The 17,799-nt window shown below is 45.2% G+C and overlaps 1 protein-coding gene across 7 annotated transcripts in view; it reads left to right on the top strand.

Annotated features, from left to right (window-relative positions):
* The window catches only part of RASGRP1 (RAS guanyl releasing protein 1), a 74,443-nt gene that overhangs the window by 25,149 nt on the left and 31,495 nt on the right, over positions 1–17,799 (top strand). For 5 of the 7 annotated variants that reach the window (XM_058541195.1, XM_058541193.1, XM_058541192.1 and 2 more), the window contains exon 3: positions 13,692–13,797. In XM_058541195.1, the coding sequence (XP_058397178.1) occupies positions 13,692–13,797 (106 nt within the window). Of the gene's footprint in view, positions 1–13,691; positions 13,798–16,854; positions 17,457–17,533; positions 17,745–17,799 lie in introns of those variants that run through there. The other 2 variants (XM_058541198.1, XM_058541197.1) reach the window with 2 other exon arrangements.

Below are 17,799 nucleotides of genomic sequence, written 5' to 3'. Positions count from 1 at the left end.
GGGCGGGAGATATGCCAAGTAGAAATTAAAATAAGGTTCAAGGTTCTTTAGGAATGATCCACCTTGAAAAGAGCCCTTAGGGCTGAGGTTGTAAGTCACAAAAACCTGGCAATGTTACCAGAATACCAGGTGAGAGGGTGCTGCTTCCCTCTTTCTATAGACAGACAGTCTGCTTTTGCAGAATTGTAACGTAAAGATCAGAGTGAGGGCAACTCCTCCTTAGTATGTGAGGTCCCCAGCACTGTGACCCTGATCTACATTTCCACATTTCTTTCCCTGCCTCCCTCCAGTTCAACCAAACTGGACCTCACATCCTTTCCTAAATATACTTTTAACTCTCTCATCTCTGAGAGTAGAAACCATGTCTTTCCCCACACAGAATACCCTTACCTCCATCTCAGTCTGTCAAACTGTGACCCCTCCTTCAAGGCCCACCTCGAATGTCACCTCTTCATGAAGGCTGAGCCATTTCTTCTAGTCAGATCTGGCTTTTGCCCTCCTCCACACTGCCTCAGTGTTTCATTTATACCTCCCTCCAGGCCCTTACTGTATTCTGCCAATAGGTTCTGGACATTTACTGAGACAGGATCCTGGTTATCTCTGCACCCCCACAGTACCTAGCACAGCAGTCTTTGAACAAAACACCCTGGACTTGTGATGAGATCATCCAAGCCTGGATCCCCAACTCTGCCACTTGGTGGTGGCATTATCCATGGACCAGTTGTTTATCCAGGGGTGATATTCAAAATATTTAATAACGGGTATGGCCCAGGCCCCCATCAGTCTGCACAGATGCCACTCGGACAGACTGAGCATCTCCCTGCCTGTGTGCCTTTCTCATCTGCAAAGTGGATCTAGTCCCTCCCCTCCTCACAAGGTGGTTGTGGTGGTCAAGTGAGATCCTGCACGTGAAAGTCTTTTGTAAAGTGAAAAGTGTTCTGCAAATTAAGTCAGGGTTGTTTAGTAGTATTTCCGGTGCACATCTGTGGGGTGGGTGGCCCTGCCCTCAGCATTCCCTGCTTTGCTCAGCTCTGCTCAGAGCTGGCTCCCAGGAGCTGACCAAGGAGTTGTTGGTCAGTTGAACAGGACACAATAAATGAAAGAAACCTTGGAATCACCCTATTAGATCCCACAGAAACTCGGGATATCAGCTTCTTCAAGCCTCTCCCCTCACCTTTTCAGTCCTGAGGATGTCAGTTTTTCAGTAGGTAAGTTTGGGGAAACCTAATCAAAATCAAAAGGCTAGGAAGGCTTTTTGAACTTGAGTCTAAGCTTTTCTCACTTGCGGACACCTTTTTCTATTGCACAATGACCTTCAAATTCAGGATCCTTACAGATATCTGGGAATCTCTGATTGTCACTGTGTGTCAAGGGGCTGCTCTGTCTAGATCTGTAAATGGAATTAAATGCCAGCGGCATGAACACAGATTGAAAGGATAGTCTAAATCTTAGCTCCTGCTTTGTCCTCATGGTTTCTTGATTCCTCTTTTTACCCTTTCTTCTTAAAAACTATGTTAGTTTCCTCACTATCACCTCCCCACATACCCTCACATCTCTGGATCCTGGGAATACAAATCCTTAGCTACTTCTTCCTTCCAAAGGCTTTTAACTCTTTCCTTACACTCAGTGCTCAGAACTGTTTGTGTTACTCAGTGGTTGCTGGTCGATCTCTGTTCTTATATAACGTGACTTCAGTGATAGAAGTGGCCCCAGGGTGGTGTGTACAGCAGGGGACCAGAGACTGCAGGGAACTGACAGGAAGTTGATACACCCTTTTCCTTATCCTTGGAGGATCCCTATTTAAGAGGGAATGCAGGACTGTCATAGATTAAAACCCGACACTCAGAATGATAAAACAACCAGGACAATAATTTGCAGCCCCTTCCTGCCACTTCCTAGCTGTGGGACCACTGACGAGTTAATTTACCTCCCTTGAGTCTGTTTCTTCATGTGTGAAACAGAGAAACGTCTACCATGCAGAGCTGTGGTAAAAATTAGAGAGAATGTCTGTAACACGGCATAGCCTGCATCTGGCACCCAGGGTGCTCGATATATGATGGTGGTGATTCTTAGTAATCTCGTTTATGTGTAGGCTGCCTCCAGAAACCCTCAAATGCTGAGGTAAAGGATGTGCCTCTAATCTTCACAACTCAGAAAGAGAAGCTGTGGGATATGGTGGAAAGGGCAGAGCTTGAGTCAAAAGACTGGAACTCAAGTCCCAACACTGTCACTCATCACATGGTGACTTTAGGTAGGCCACATCACCTTACTGTCTGTTTCCTCACCTATAAAATAATAAAAATAATTCCCACCCCACAGAGTTGTGAGGCTCAAATGAGCTAACGTGCAAGGAGAGGGTAGTCAGCGAGAAAGCACTAATAAAGGTATGTTATTAGTACTTCAACACACGGGTTTGTGTGCCTATGTGACAACTGTCAGGCAGCCTAGACATTTGGGACCCACAAGTCAACCAGATATCACAGTGGTTTGGCCTCAGTTCAAGACCTGTTCTCCCCAAAAGATATCAAAGCTCTTTCCTTATCGTGACTGAGGCTCCTGATTATCTCTCTGCTGGGAGGGATGGAGGCAGGACATTATCAAGCTCTCATTCTGCAGATGAGCAAATTGAGGCTCAGAAATGATCAGAGCTATCCTGGGGCTGGGAAGCCTGGGTTCGAATCCCAGGTCTGCCACTTAATAGCTAAACTCTGGAAAGTTACCGTACCCACTTTTTGCCTCAGTTTCTTCACCTATCAGATGACAATAATACCACCTATCTCATAGAGTTAATACATGTAAAGACTCTCTTGGAACAATGCCTGGTACACAGGACACACTCCATGTATATTAACAAAAAGAGCAACAGAGAGAGAGAGAGAATGCGAGAGGGAGAGTCAGGCTAAACTTTGAATGTAGTTCGTTTCCTCTAGTCAGATGCTGCGTTTCCTCCGACAATACCAAATATTTCTCCTGGCTCCTCTGTCTTCCAGTTGGTATCAACATTGTGAGTCTCAGTGTTGCATTTTTGCCCATTTCTGTAAGACGATGACGCAGCACCACCAGTTCATGACCTGGGCTGTTTTGAAACACATTCTTATTTGGCTCTTGGCTCCTGAGCAGAGGACCGTTTCTTCTTTTCTTCAGACAATAAGAGATTCCTCACCGCCCCCACCCCACCCTCCACCCATACCTCCCCACCTCCTGTGCACTTCTCTGTCTCAGAGTTCTTCCCCAGGGCCTCATGCAGACTTCTTTCTAGTACTCAGGAAATGAAGAAATCCTTCTGTCTTGAGGGTCTGAGGGGCAGGTGCACTTAAAACCTAGTCTTGGAAGGCCCCCAACTAACTCTGCCGTGGAGTGGGACCATGCATGAGGAGAAACTAAGTCCTATCTCAGTGGCACAGACTGTGTGACAAACCACAGTGGACAGCCAGTCTTTGGTGATTATAGTTATGTATTTCATGAAAAATCATAGTTCCAGTTCTGGAATAGCCAAAGGCTAAGAGGAGCAAAGAGAAAAGCAAAACGGCGTTCCCAATCCAGCAAGAGAAATAAAAACAATTGACCACTGTTATGGTGCGCCACAGGCTACTAGGCCTTTTTCTGTATTTAATCAAACGTGATCTGATCCTAACTACAACCAAAGAAGGGGAGAGGAGATTTTCAGAATAACTTCTATGTGATTATGAAAGACTTTGCTCGGTTATTTTTACATACCTGCAATATGATGGTGTTTTTGGTACAGGACAGTTCACTGAGGAGCATCGTAAGCTGAGGACAGATGCTATGGTGAATGCACAGTTGTGCTGAGACTGTATTCGGAGCGTCGCTGTTCTAGTTAGCGTGCACCGATTGCTTCAGTGCTGTCAGGCGCTGGAATGCGGTTATCCAGGCGTCTGGGTCTGTTAGGATCCAGTCAACATTGAGAAAAACTTTCTGAAGGAGGTTGAGTTTGTGGCTAACCGATCAGTCTCAGATAGGCCTGGTATTCCCTTGGTGAGTAATTGGAAAGTTCCCTGAGTTGCTTCTCAGAACCTATCCAGCCAGTCAACAAATATGCAAAAAAGGCCCAGAATTTAGCAGTCAAGGATGAAGCAGCAACAGGAATGTGCTCCAGGGAGCAAGGAAGAGCACTGCCCCAGATTGTCCTCCCGTTTTGTTTGCATTTCTTTGTCTTCGGGTCTACTCCCCCCGTGGCTGGCCTCCCTCCCGGCCACCTGCAGGCAGCCCTCTGTGTCCTCTGGGAAGCTGTGACAAGGCCCTGCTGCCTGTTCACCCCCACCAGGCACATTCCTGTGGTGCTGCGGTGGGGAATGGTCACCGTGTGTGAGCCAAGTAGGCTGCATTGACAGCAGCTCACCAAAGAATCAAACCACAGCTTAACTACCCAGCCAGATAATTAGATTGTTCCCAGGAGTTCGATGGGCCCCGGAGAAGCAGCAGCCCAGGGTATTCAGTTGGCGCTACCTTCCAACAATGGCTCTTAGAGTTTGAGGTCATGGTGTCATCCTGGAGTCGGATTACTGGGTCTGCCCAGGACCCGTCGTGCTCCTCCATCCCCTTGTCTTCTAGTGCCAGCCCAGCCCCCAACCCCACACCCAGAACTGTGTCCAATTTGCAGAACTGAAAAGGATAGAATCCCTCACGACTTCTCAGACCCCTGATTCTTCGTGACAGGTGCGGATTGAGGCAGCAGTCCCCAAGGAAGGCCGGCCTGTCTTGCCCAGCAGAGGCAATACAGCTAAAAGCTCTTTTTCACTTTAGGCAATTCAGGCGCTTGGTTAGACATTTATAGATTGCAGTCGCTCATCCAAGAAATCTAGGTCATCGTTTACACAGAGCCTCACGCTTCGGAAGAAAAGCCACGCCCAGGGAGCAACGTTCCAGTCGATGTCTGGGTTGGCTGAGGGAGTGGAGAGCGTGTCTGCTGCAGGAGGAGGGTGAAGTGGGCCAATGCAGGGCGGCTGTGAGCCCTTGGGGGACTTGGTGTTTTCAGCCCCACGGCCACTGGCTCACAGGCTCTCCGGGTTCTAATTGTCCTAGCTAAATGGTGCCAGTAATAGCTGCCTCGTATTGATGGCATGAAAAGGGGTGGGTTTAAGGGTTCAGATCTCCAGGGAGTGATAATTGCAGTGAGGGGGCGAGGTTGGTCTGAGTGGGTGCAGAGCTTCTTGGGGAGAAAAGGGGAAGTGGGGCTGTGGGGAAGGGGTTTGGCCTCGTAGCATGGATGGCTGAAGGTTAGAGCTCTTTGCAGTATAACCAGTCTTCACCCCCTCACCTTCTAATCCCTGAGGAGACGCAGATGCTGAGGAAGGAGCCCTGGGCTGGGGGCCAGAGGGCCATCCTGCACAGGAGCCTCCACTCACCCGCCCGGTGACCATGGCCCAGGCATGATAGTTCGGTTTCCTCATCTTTAAAATTGAGCCCACGGTCCCTGCTACAGCACAGACTTGTGCGACTCAGATGTTCAACACAGGGGATTCTGTTCTTTGAACCTACATGCTATAAAAACATAATGTATTGCTATCAGGTGTTCTCATCTAGGGAGAATAGTGGTTCTCTGGCCACTGGCTGGCTTCAGGAAGGTTTGTGTGTGTGCATGCACATTCTGTGTGTGAGTCTGCACATGCACGCGTGTATCTAGATGCTGCACAACTTGAAATGCCTGCTCCTACTCCCCCTCCCCACTCTGCCCCAGCAGCGCAGTGAACAAGTATCAACAGAACGCAAGGAGGGAGCACTGGTTCATTTTCTTCACCAAGTGTCTCCCTGGTGGGCCTCTCAGGGACAGGCCTCGAGGGAGGCCTGATTAGACGAAAGCCCCGTTATGTAGGGTTGAGTACCTGGGTTTTTCCCTGCTCTGAGTCTCTGGCCTTGGCGCTCATCAGCCCCCAGGGGTTGATGGAGAGAGGAGGGGAGCCTGACCAGTCCCTTCCACACTTTGGTAAGACACTGGTTGAAGGCCTGTTGCGGAAGTTTGAAATTGCAGGTCATGGTTAAATTGAGGCTGTATGTGGCCCATGTTGTGGTGTCCCCCTGGCCATTGCAAATAAATAATTAAAAGCTAATAGTAGCCAAGGTATTCAGAGCTCCTGGACACCTTACTGGGCCACGGAATAGAAAATATTCTAGCTAGACCTACATTTTCTCACTCCTGTGGCAGGCTGCGTACCATGGGCCTGAATCTGAGGCACCAGGTTATCCCAGAGGGAACAAGAGCAGGGCCAGGTTTATAAGGAACTGGGAGCTTCTCCTCTCCCAAGTTCTCACTTTACATTAAAATTCTTGCCCTTGGGTTAGAGCACTAACCACTCCAAGACAGACAGGGCTGTTGTAATGCCAGATCCCTGAGAGCATTCACTCTTGAAGTCCTCTCCTCCAGAGGAATGTGTTGGTCTGGATTAACTGCTCCATCACCAGGCAAGGCCCGGAGGGCATGAGATTAGGAGTGAGCTAAGGAGGAAAGTGGCTTCAGGAGCATCTGGGAGCAAGACCAGGTAGGAAGGAATAGGACAGGAAGCTGAGCAAGCTCCCGCCCTTTGACCTCGGGTCTGCTGCTGAGAGCTACAACCAGCCATGTTGGAGCAGCTGCACCTGGCCCGGGAGCTGACTGCAAGCATCTCTTCCCAGCTCCACGTTCAGTGACCGCACATTGGTAGCTTGAAATTGGCCATAGGGGAGCATTTACACCACAGAAATCTGCAAACACTACGCATCAGGGTCCCCATCACCCCCCGAGGAGAGCTGTTCTTTAAACTCTTACCAGCACACCACGGGCGGCAACCATGCTGATTCTCACACTTGCCCTGTGAAGTGAGACTCTGTCCTTAGCAGATCACTTGCTTTCTCCCGATTGTTCTCTCCCACCAGTCTTGAGGGGCTGGGGACGAACACAAGATCAAGAGGGTGCCCGGTACATGTTTTAAGCTGCTCAGGTGGTAGAAGCTCGGAGAGCTCAAAGGATAAGTCACCACATTCTTTCTCCACATGCACTTCCTGCCCCGGTTGCAACTGTTGGCGCTAAAAAAGCAAAACAGAACAACAACAAACTAGTGAACTATTTTCAGCTTGGCAATTTTTGTATACTCTCCAAATAGGATTTAATGAATATACTAGTCTTGCTGTCAAGTAGGTTTTGTTTCTCTGGAACGTTTATCGCATTGTTGTACATTTAGAATTCTGTGTGTATCTGTCAGGTTCTACCTGGATCCAGTCTTCTCATTTCTGGAGATACTAGGTGTGTGTCTTATCCCCCAACTAGATTGTGAGCTCCTCAATGACAAGGGTTTTCTTAAAGCTCTTCAGATCTCCTTTGGTACCTAGGACAGTGCCCTGCACAGAGCAGATTAACTATAAAGTGTTTTTAGTTGAACTAGAATGAAGAGTTGGCTATGTAGATAGTTAGGGAGCCGTATCTGCTCATTGAAAGTGTACAAGTGGAGGCTGACAGCCAGTTACCTGTGATGCTTTCAGGAGGAAATAATGCATCCAATAGTGGTCGAAGTAGAAGATAAGTTTGTAAAGTTTTTCTACCCCAAGATTTTATGATTCCAGGAAGTGTAGCTATTGCCAGCATTGAGTCTAATGATGGAAAACGGGTTGTTGGCTCATAAAAAAAAAAGCCACGTGGCTTTTCTGTTTGCTCCGTGGAGCAAATGATCCAGAGGTTGGGTGGGTCTTTGACTAGCATACTTCTCTAGTAGCATACATTACTCCTAAGATCAAGTGAGAAAGGATGTAAGATGGACATTTTGTACCCCACTGAGGTTTCAACAGTTTAAAGAACTCTTTCTCTGAAGTGTGAGGAGAAGCATATGGTAATGAGAAAATCTGCACATTTTATTATGCATTGCACATTTTACTTATTAGAATTTTTAATGATATGACACCCTGCATTTTTAAAAAGCCTAAAGATACAAACAAAATGAAATTATTCATTGAAAATATTTAAATCAGCTTTCAGCCATTATATCAAAATATCAAAATAAAATCTAGCAGCCTGGAAGGTAGTTCCCCTTGACCACCCACCTTGAAATCTGACTTTCAAAGGGAGGCTCTTCCCCTCTAAAAGGAAGAAGTGCACACTCTCTGAGAGGAGGGGAGGAAGGGAATGCATCCTTGATGAGGTCATAGGGAGAATGAAGGTCACTTAGGGGAGAGATGGTGGTGGGAATGAGGGCAAGTGCATAGCTGAGACATTCTCCCGTTGGAAAAGGAGAGCCCAGAAGGGAGTTCTGGACCTGGGGCAGATATGCCTCTTCCCTCGCCCCGTCTCTGGCTCCCTTTGCTGAGTGAGTCATCCCCTCCTGGCCTTACCATTTGCCAGCCCTCACTCCCACAGAGAGTGTGCAAGGATTAATAAGCTGCAGTGGGGGAGCATCACAGAAGTCTGTGGAAGAGGGGGTACAAGGTAAAAGTGGAGAGCAAATGTGATCGTGAGTCTTAGGCACAGCACCCTTCTTATCTTAAAGGTAACTTTAATGATCAATATCAATCAACCAAGGCATACAAGAGTTTTTCAGAAATCACCAGAGGACAGGAGCTGTTCTTCCAAATGTGCATTGGTTCCAATCCACTATCCCAGTGGCATCTCTTAGACTTGCAGCCCTAAGGACTGGAGATCTTAAACTCGTCTACCTTAGTCCCCCGTTGAATACTTGAATTCCCTATCCTGACAAATGGTCATGCAGCACGCAGCCGAGGGTAGTGGAAAGAGCTGGGGTTCTGGAATCAAACAGACCTGGAGCCATATCCTAGCTCCCCACTCACTGTCTCTTTGACTTAGAACAAATTACCTAATCTCTCTACGCTTTAATTTCGTCAGCTATACGTTGTGAACAATACCAACATTGCAGGGTTGTTGTGAGAATCGGAAATAACATCCTTAAGGTGCTTAGCACAGCCCCTGGTATCTAGTAGGATGTCAATAAATAATAGCTGCTATGTCAATTACAATAATATAATTAAATGTCTATCTTCAGCCTGCTCTTGAATGCATCTGTGATGGGAATGCTTCCATTGTTGGGCAGTCCTAGTTGTTAGAAGTTTCTGCCACATGTTGTGCCAAATTCTCCTTCCTATAACTTCTTCTGTTCAGCCTCTCTGGTTCTGCCTTTTGTGGCCCCACAGAACAAGTCTAATCCTTCTCCCGCAAATAACACTCCAAATATCAAAGATAATTCTAACATCTTTCTTGAGTCTTCTCCATGGTAAACCTATTTAGTTCCTTGAATCTTTCCATATGTGACTTGGTTTTGATCTCACCCAGGATACTTCTAAGCCCCTTTCCCTAATATATGAGCATCCATGGAAAGATGCTAGCCAGCCACAAAGAACAGTTGAGATAGCAAGTCGTAGATTCTGTCCATACTGAATAAGCCTGAGACTGTGTCCATAACCCCAAGAACATTCTAATGCATACCCTACAAACACGTTTCACAGTTTCTCTTGCTTCTTACCATAGTGTATGGGAACATGAATACCACTACCTCTGTGAGGAAGGATGCATTATAAACACTATATTGGGGGCCGGCCCAGTGGCGTAGTGGTTAAGTTCGCGTGCTCCACTTCGGCGGCCCGGGGTTCACGGGTTCAGATCCCGGGTGTGGACCTACACACTGCTCATCAAAGCCATGCTGTGGTGGTGTCCCACATACAAAATAGAGGAAGATTGGCACGGATGTTAGCCTAGGGACAATCTTCCTCAAGCAAAAACAGGAAGATTGGCAACAGATGTTAGTTCAGGGCCAATCTTCCTCACCAAAAAAAAAATAACAACTATATTATCAGATGCTGAATTGAAAAGTTCCCCCCCATAATTGTGGTAGATTTGATTGCATTATTGGGCCCCCCCACCGATTTTTCACCTTCTTTGTGTCACTTTTCCATGTGACCTTGAGGTTCTTGCCCTTTGACTGGAGATTTAGCAGTGTGACTTGCTTTGGCCAACAGACTAAGGCAGAAGTGACAGCACACCAGTTCCAAGCCTAGACTTAAGAGGCCTGGGATATTTCCAGTTGCCCTCCAGTGCCCTGCCATCGCCATGAGAGAAATGCCTCGGCTAGCCCCCTGGTTCAAGGAGGCTGGGGGGCATGTGGAGTGGGGCTCCCAAGAAAGCCCAGCCTAAATCAGCCGACACCCAGCCAACTCATAGACACTTGAGAAAAAAATAAATGATCAGTGTTTTCAGTCACTGAGTTTTGCGGTGGTTTGTTTTGTAGGATTTTTGTGGCAAGAGATAAATATTATACAAATTATGTGGGCCAGAAAACATAGAGATAGCAATACTAACCCTACCTCACCAGAATATAAGTTTAGAAAAATTAATGAAAGATTTTCAAAACTGTAACCAGGTTAGCTGAATACTTCATAAAAATGATTTGTCAAGTTGTAGCTTTGAGTTTCTTTTGTAAATTATGGCCAAGAAGAAAATAAGTGTGTATGTTATATATCATCAATCAAAGAGCTACTGACAAAAGCAAACTCCATATCCAAAGATACATGAAAAGGTAAGGGGTCTCCTATTTGATACAGTTCACTCATTTATTCAACAAATGTTTAATGAATACCTACTATGTATCAACATGAATACCTACTATGTATCAACACTTTCTAAGCCCTGGAGACATGGTTGTGAAAAAAACAGCCAAAGCTCAGGTCTCAAGAAGCTTATATTCTAGTCGAGACTCAGAAAATAAAAATTAAACAAATAAAGTAACTTCAGATCATGATAAGTGCTATGAAGAAACTCAGGCAGGGTAATGGCTACCTTAGGTAGTTTAAGGAAGACCTCTCTGAGGATGTGACATTGAAATTGAGACCTAAATGACATGAAGAGGCCAAGGGAAAAAAGACCACATTGAAGAAAGTAAATGCAAAGACCATGAGGTAGGAATAAGTTCGGAGATTCTGAGGTATAAAGAGAGGTGTGGAGAGAGTAATATGGTATGAAATGAAGTGGGAAATATTAAAAGGGGCCAGAACATGTTGCACTCCATTGGCCATAGTAAGAAGTTTGTGTTTTATTACAAGTAAAATGGAGTCCATTAAAGTATATTAAACACATGACCTGATTTATGGGTTTTAGGAGCTGACTCCTGGCTGCTGTGTGGAGAATAGATTGTAGGTGGACAAGAATGGAAGCAGGGAGGTCAGTTAGGTCATTGCATCATGGTGATGGCTACAACTAGTGTGATGGCAAGGGTGGAGAGAAGTGACAGATTTAAGATATATTTTGAAAGTAGAATCAAGACTTGCTGATGGAGTGGATGTGAGGGAAAGTGAGAAATGGAGGATGACTCCTGGGTTTTTTGTTTGAGTAACTGAGAGGATGGTTGGTGGTGCCATTTCCTGAGATGAGGAAGAACGGAGAAGGAATGAATTAGGGGGAGGGGGAGGTCAAGAGTTTTGTTTGGATGAGTTACGTTTGAAATTAGATATCTGAGTGGATTTGCCAAGTAGGATGTTGGACATACTAATTTGGTACTCAGGGCTGAAGATATAAGTTGGGCAGTCATCAGTATTTAGATGGTATTTTAGACAAAGAACTAGATGGGTTAAAAATTTTTTTAATTTAAAATTTAAGAAGTTTTAAATTTTAAAAATTGTTAGAAAAAAAGAAGTGGGAGTGCTAAGCCACAGAGCACACTGACATTTAAAAGCTTGGTAAAGGAAGAGGAGACAGAAGAGCCTGAGAGAGAAGCTAAGAGAGTGTGATGTTATGGAAGCCAAGAGAAGAAAGTGTTCCAGGATAGAGAGATGCGTCAACTTGGTTGGGTTGAATGCTGCTTGAGTCATAAAGTAAGATGAGGACAGAGGAATAAACTATTAGATTTGGCAATGTAGAGCTGGTTGGTCACCTTGAAAATGAAATATTTAGTGGAATAATAGAGAGAGAAATCAAAATGGAATGGTTGAAAATGAATGGGAGGTGAGAAACTGTTGACAGTGAGATTTTGCTGAAAAGGGGAACAGAGAAATGAAGAGGTAGCTAGAAAGGATGAGAGTTTATGGTTTTGTTTTATTTCATTTTGTTTTAAAAAGGAGATTCTGGGGCATGTCTAAATGCCAGTGGAAGTAAATCCAGAGAGAGAGAGAGAAGTTAATGCGGGAGAGAAAGTGGACAAAGGCAGGATCAACATTCTTGAGAAATGTGGAGACCCAGAACACGGTGGAAGCATTGGCCTCTGAAAGGCCTTCCATGGAAACAGGGGAAGGCAGGCAGTAAGAATAACAGAGTGTGGGTAAATTGGTGGATTTGGTGATGGGAATGTGAGTGATCATGTCAGTTTACTTATATTTTCTCAATGAACTGTGACTTTAGGTCATCATTTGAGAATGAACCAGGACTTCTGAGTCCTGAGCTCCAATGCACTGTGTCTTTCATTTACCATTTGGTACAGTTGGAAAGAGTGAAAATGACAACCTCTTTTGTATAATGTTTTTTAAAGAGCTATCAAATGATAAAACAATTCATGTATATTCTTTCATCTGATACTTTACCTTGAATCATTCCAATTCCCAGCAGGGAACAGAATTCACATGGTTTGTTTAAATGAAGAAACTACCTACAGAGATAAGAGTGGAATTAAGAGATGCTGCATCCAGAGACTGTCAACAGCCAGAAGTCATTGCTACCCTTAAATCCAAAGGGTCAAGGGAGATTAAGTGTTAGCTCCCAGTGAGAGCTGGAGTCATGAAGGAGGGAGTCAACCAGTGTGATCACTCGTTGAAGAGACCTGTAGCTACTATGAGTGCCAAAGCAGAGGGAATGAGAAAGAAATATCCTGACTTCTCTCTCCTCCCATCTCTTGCTGATGCTTCCCAATGGCTGAACCCAACTGGAAGCTGGCTGGCAGCTAGCATGCAATCCATGGTGAAGGACAGAGAATAGATCTGGCAGCAAATAACCAACACAGTCCCTAACACTTCATGCCATAACTGTTGAAAAGATTTTGAAAACCACTCCAAGAGGAATCTTTAAACCTAATGCCAGTGTATAGAATGCATCTTATTATTTGGTACCAGCTGGGATTTGGAAAACCTAGCTAACCATGCTCTTTGATACAAATCATCATGGACACTTGTAACCCACCCATAATCTCCAAACGTAATGTTTGCCCATAGTCTTCCTCCTTTATTTCTAGCCAGAGGCATATTGCCCATAAAACTAGAGTAGCTTATGTTTCAGGGCCCCTCACTGGCATGAGACCCTTTCAAGGCCATGTGAAAGCCCTAGAAATGTATTCATATGGTTATATGTTTTTGGAAAATTTGCAAAAGTAAGGTATTTTAACTGTAATCTATTAAGACTATAACTTTTATCACTCTGACCCTAGAAAGGACCCCCCCCCCCCATTTTATGCATTTTAGGCTCCACAAAACCTGGATCTGCTCCTGCTTTCAACAGAGACTCAAGTGTACTGGTACAAATATTAACCCTTTCCCAAGATTCTACTGCTTTTGGGGTGGGGTGGTTAATGAGCATCAAAATGGACATTTGGGGAAGGGAAGAATGTGGCAGGAGGATAAGAAAAGCAAAGAAGGGAGGGATGTGTGGTGCTGGGGGCAGTGGAAGAAAAGTCCTGCCTGGAGAACTCACACTCATCCACCCTCGAGGAGTGGAGGGTTGTCACCCAGGTGACTAATTTTTCTCCGGGGCCTCGCTCAGATGCTGCTGTTTATGTTTTCAGATGCAGATGGAAACCTGTGTCGAAGTAACCAACTGTTGCAAGTCATGCTGACCATGCACCGAATTATCATTTCCTCTGCCGAACTGCTCCAAAAGATTATCATACTATATCCTTTAGCACAGTGACTGGCAATCCCAAAGTGGGATTCATTCAAAAGTATCTGGAACTTTGAAGTATGCTTTCATTTTGATTGGTTTGGAATGACCCTGAGAGGTAAATGGGTTCACGTGTCCTTCCAGGGGTATGAGATTTGTGTGTGTGTGTGTACGTACATATGTATGTGTATTTTCTGTTGGGTGGAGCACTATGATCGATGCTGATTACTCTGGGAAGTAGTCAAAGAAATCAACATGCAAACGCAGACTTCTTTAGTATCTCTTGCTAATAAAAAATACTTGTCCTGTAGATTAATCAAAATTCATATTCGTCCTGTGCCAATTGACGAGGGTGCAAGCATGACTCAAATGGTAAACTGCATTCTGGCTTTTCCGTCCAGTTCTTTAACCTTCCCCAGGTTCTGAAGAAACTTCCTGATGCCACAGCATCTGGTGAGTCTGCTGGTGCCTTTTCGCTTCAGGCAGAGGCACTGGCTATGCGCCAAGCAAAGCCTGCTGAAGTTTAACCTCCTCATGGGTGTGAATTGAGTAGGGTGGAGAAAGCGCCTGCCTTCTCCCTCTCACTGATGACACTGTAAGCTGTGGTCCCCAAATAGAATGGGCTGTAGGTGGAGTGAGACTGTTTAGCACCTGAAGCTCAGGTCCCTGGCACTGAGTCATGGTTTGTGGCTGCTCTAATCCTTCACCACTCTCCTGACCCGTCCCTTTCATCTTTTGGCACACAGAAAAAAATACAAGCCACCAGGACTGAATCTCTTCTCTAAAACTACTTATGAGTCTTTCCCTCTCGTACTAAAGGAGGTGTTTCCAGTGCATTCCAAGGGCGGAGCGTTGAGAGAGGTCCACGTGATAAGCTGTGCAGGTAGTAAGTGGTGGCTGGTCTGCAGAGAATTTTAAGACCATAATAAAACCGACTCAGAGTTGGTCTACTTTTTCTTAACTCCATGTACCAACAATTCTAAACAATGTCAGTGATTAACTACTCCTCACTGAACAAATTGTTTGTTGGTCTGAGGACTAAGGTGTCCCTGGGGTGCCCGGTGGGACAGACCCCTCTCCCCTTCCTGTCCTCCCTCCCACTTCTCACAGAATCTTACCCCATCAGTTATCTCCTCTCTCCATATACTTTTAAAGCCTGTCTCTTCAGTGACCTGCCCCTCAGCCTAAAACACATTCAAGTCTCCCCAACCTAAAAATAAACTCTGAGGTCTGCCTCCCCTTCATTCCATTGTTAGGGTTAGAAATTTGATGTGCAAACTTCTTAAAATAGTCTGCACTCACTATCTCCAGTCTCTCAACTCCCACTCGCTCCTTCACTAGACTGTGGCCCTCACGCCTGTACTCAAACTTTCCTCTGATGTCACAGTGACCTCCTAGTTGCTAAGCCCAGTGGCTTTTTTCCATCCTTGTTTACAGTGGGCATTACTGACAATCCCCTGCCTCTCCAAACTCTCTCCCTCCAGGGCTCCCAGACGCACCCTCCTGGCTCTCCTGCCTCCTGGGCTGTCCCTCCTCCAGCTTTCCATCTAGCCTCTCCTTTGAGCACCACTTAAATATGGGGAGAACATCATGGTTTTCTTCTCACTCTACTTCCTTCCCTGGGTGATTTCACCAGGATTTCCACCACTGTTCCTCTGTGCTGATGACTTTCAAGTCTATATTTCTCTAACCCAAACCATTTTTTTTTTAAATGTTTGGACTAGTTTGTCCTGTAGACATTTCAATCTTAATATGTTCAAAACTTAACTCATTAGCTCACCACTCCCATCCCCAATTACTACCCATTAATTCTGCTTTGACACCTGTATTTTCATTTTCAGTTTCAGTTAATGGTGTCATTACCCATCCAATTGCCTAAACCAGAAACATCAGAAGCACTCTTGACTCCTTGCTGCCTTTCATCTCCTACCGAGTCCATTACCCAATCCAGGGTTTTTGCTTCAGAAATGACTCTTCTCTGGTCTCTTCTCTCCATTCTCAGGCCTCTGTCTTAGTTCAGGCCCCCATCGCCTCTCTCCTAGGCCTCTATCCCACACTGGTCTTCTCATCTACGAGGCCTCCCCCTCCCATTCATTATCCACCTCTGAAGTTACTTTCCTAAGAAGCAAATCACATAGGCCATTGCTTCAGAGCCTCTGCAAACTACAGGGGTAATGTCCAACTCCTCAGCTGCCAGGAAAGGGCCCTCCACAATCTGACCCAGGTGTGTCCCTTCTGCTTCATCCTGCAGCTCTCTCAGAACCCTTTCCCCTCCGCCCAGGCATCATGGGTCCTCTTACAATTCCTGTGCCTGGAATGCCTTTTTCTCCCTCTTTGCCTAGCAAACTCTTTTGGGACCCATCTGTAAAGTCTTTCCTGACATTTCCAGCCCTCCCCCCACTTTTAAAAGTATACCTACAGTCATGTGCCACATAATGTTTCCGTCAAGACGGACCTCATATACAATGGTGGTCCCATGTGATTAGTACCATATAGCCTAGGTGTGTGGTAGTTATACCATCTAGGTTTGTGTAAGTACACTCCATGATGTTCACACAAGTGACGAAATCATCTGATGCATTTCTCAGAACGTATCCCCATCGTTAAGCAACGCACGACTGTAGTGTTGTAAAATAGTATTATTGATTGAAAATCTATTTAATTCCTATGACTTAGTTTTGGATTGCTTAAGTTAAAGAGTCTTTCTTATATCTCTGGCCCGAATGTAATCTGCCTTGAAAAGCTTTTCATCAATGCTTGCAAAAAGTGTGAAGTGAGTGTTTTTCTTCTATTAGCTAAAAAAATGGATCTGCCTAGACATCAGTGTGTAAGTTTTGCAATGTAATACCTGTGTTCTCTGGTCTTTACAGATGACTGTTTCAAGTAAACCACAGAACCGTTGTGTCTAGTTGCTGCAGTTTGAATTGTGTTAGCAATATAGAAGGTTGAAAGGGTACTGAAATTAATTCAATTACAAGTTACTTTAAGAAAAAGATATAAATATATTTTAACATACATTTAAAAATACATACACTGTATTGTAATTTACCTATTTACATGTCATCTACCCCAATAGACTGTGTGTCCCTCAACAGCAGGAACCAAGGCTTATTTATCTTTATTTCTCCAGAACTTAGCTTAGTAGCCATCTCATGGCAGGACACAACGAATGTTGCATCACTATGGGTGCAAAACACTGGGACACTCTTTCTATATCTATCAGGACTTTTAGGTGAGGAATCTGGGTTTTGCTCAGTTCTGGGGTGGGGGAAGGGATTCTAAGAAGGGAATATGAAATAAGACTCCCTATCATTGAAACCCAGGTTAAACATTGAAGGCAAAACAATTTTTTCTTCACGCCTAATGTCCCTGTTCTCTGACGTGGAAGTAATAGAACTGTTAGTTAAATAAGCTCAGATAGTTTCCTGTTTTTCCATTGTTAAAAGAGAGAGAAAAATTTAAAAACATGCTTTGAATAGTTCAGATGCCTGAAAAATACAGTCAGAACTGTACTGGTACTTCATCGTCGCAGTACTGGCTATGAAGAGAAGGAAAATGTGTAGAGCTGGAAGCTTCCAGGAAACAATTGACTTTAACCAACTAGCAGAGCGGTCACCTGAGCCTCTTATTACCGGCCAGCACATGCTGAGCATTTGCTTCACCTCCTGAAGTAAGAAAGTGGGTGTCCTGCCTCACTTCAGGGCTGCCTTTCCTGTGGCAGAGGGGGTCTGATGACCTTGGGAGGTTCTGCCCTTCTGAGGGGTGTCCTGCCTGCCCCACAGGCTCAGCACTCGTATGCAGACTGAATGGGTCACACAGACACTGCCCCACGCGCAGCCCCGGGGCACTCAGATGGACATGTGAAGAGAAGGATAAGGAGTGACCAGGAGGAAGAGAAACTCCGCGGTGAAAGGCACCATGCTGGTTTATAGATCCACTTAGCTGTTTTAAAAGAGAGGTGTGTTTTTTTGTGCCTTCCTTGTTAGAAAGAAACAAGAATAAAAATTGCAACA

Source organism: Diceros bicornis, chromosome 5 (assembly GCF_020826845.1).
Source record: "Diceros bicornis minor isolate mBicDic1 chromosome 5, mDicBic1.mat.cur, whole genome shotgun sequence".
NCBI lineage: Eukaryota > Metazoa > Chordata > Mammalia > Perissodactyla > Rhinocerotidae > Diceros > Diceros bicornis.
The sequence above is the reverse complement of the archived record's forward strand: the minus strand, read 5'-3'. Positions and strand labels throughout refer to the sequence as shown.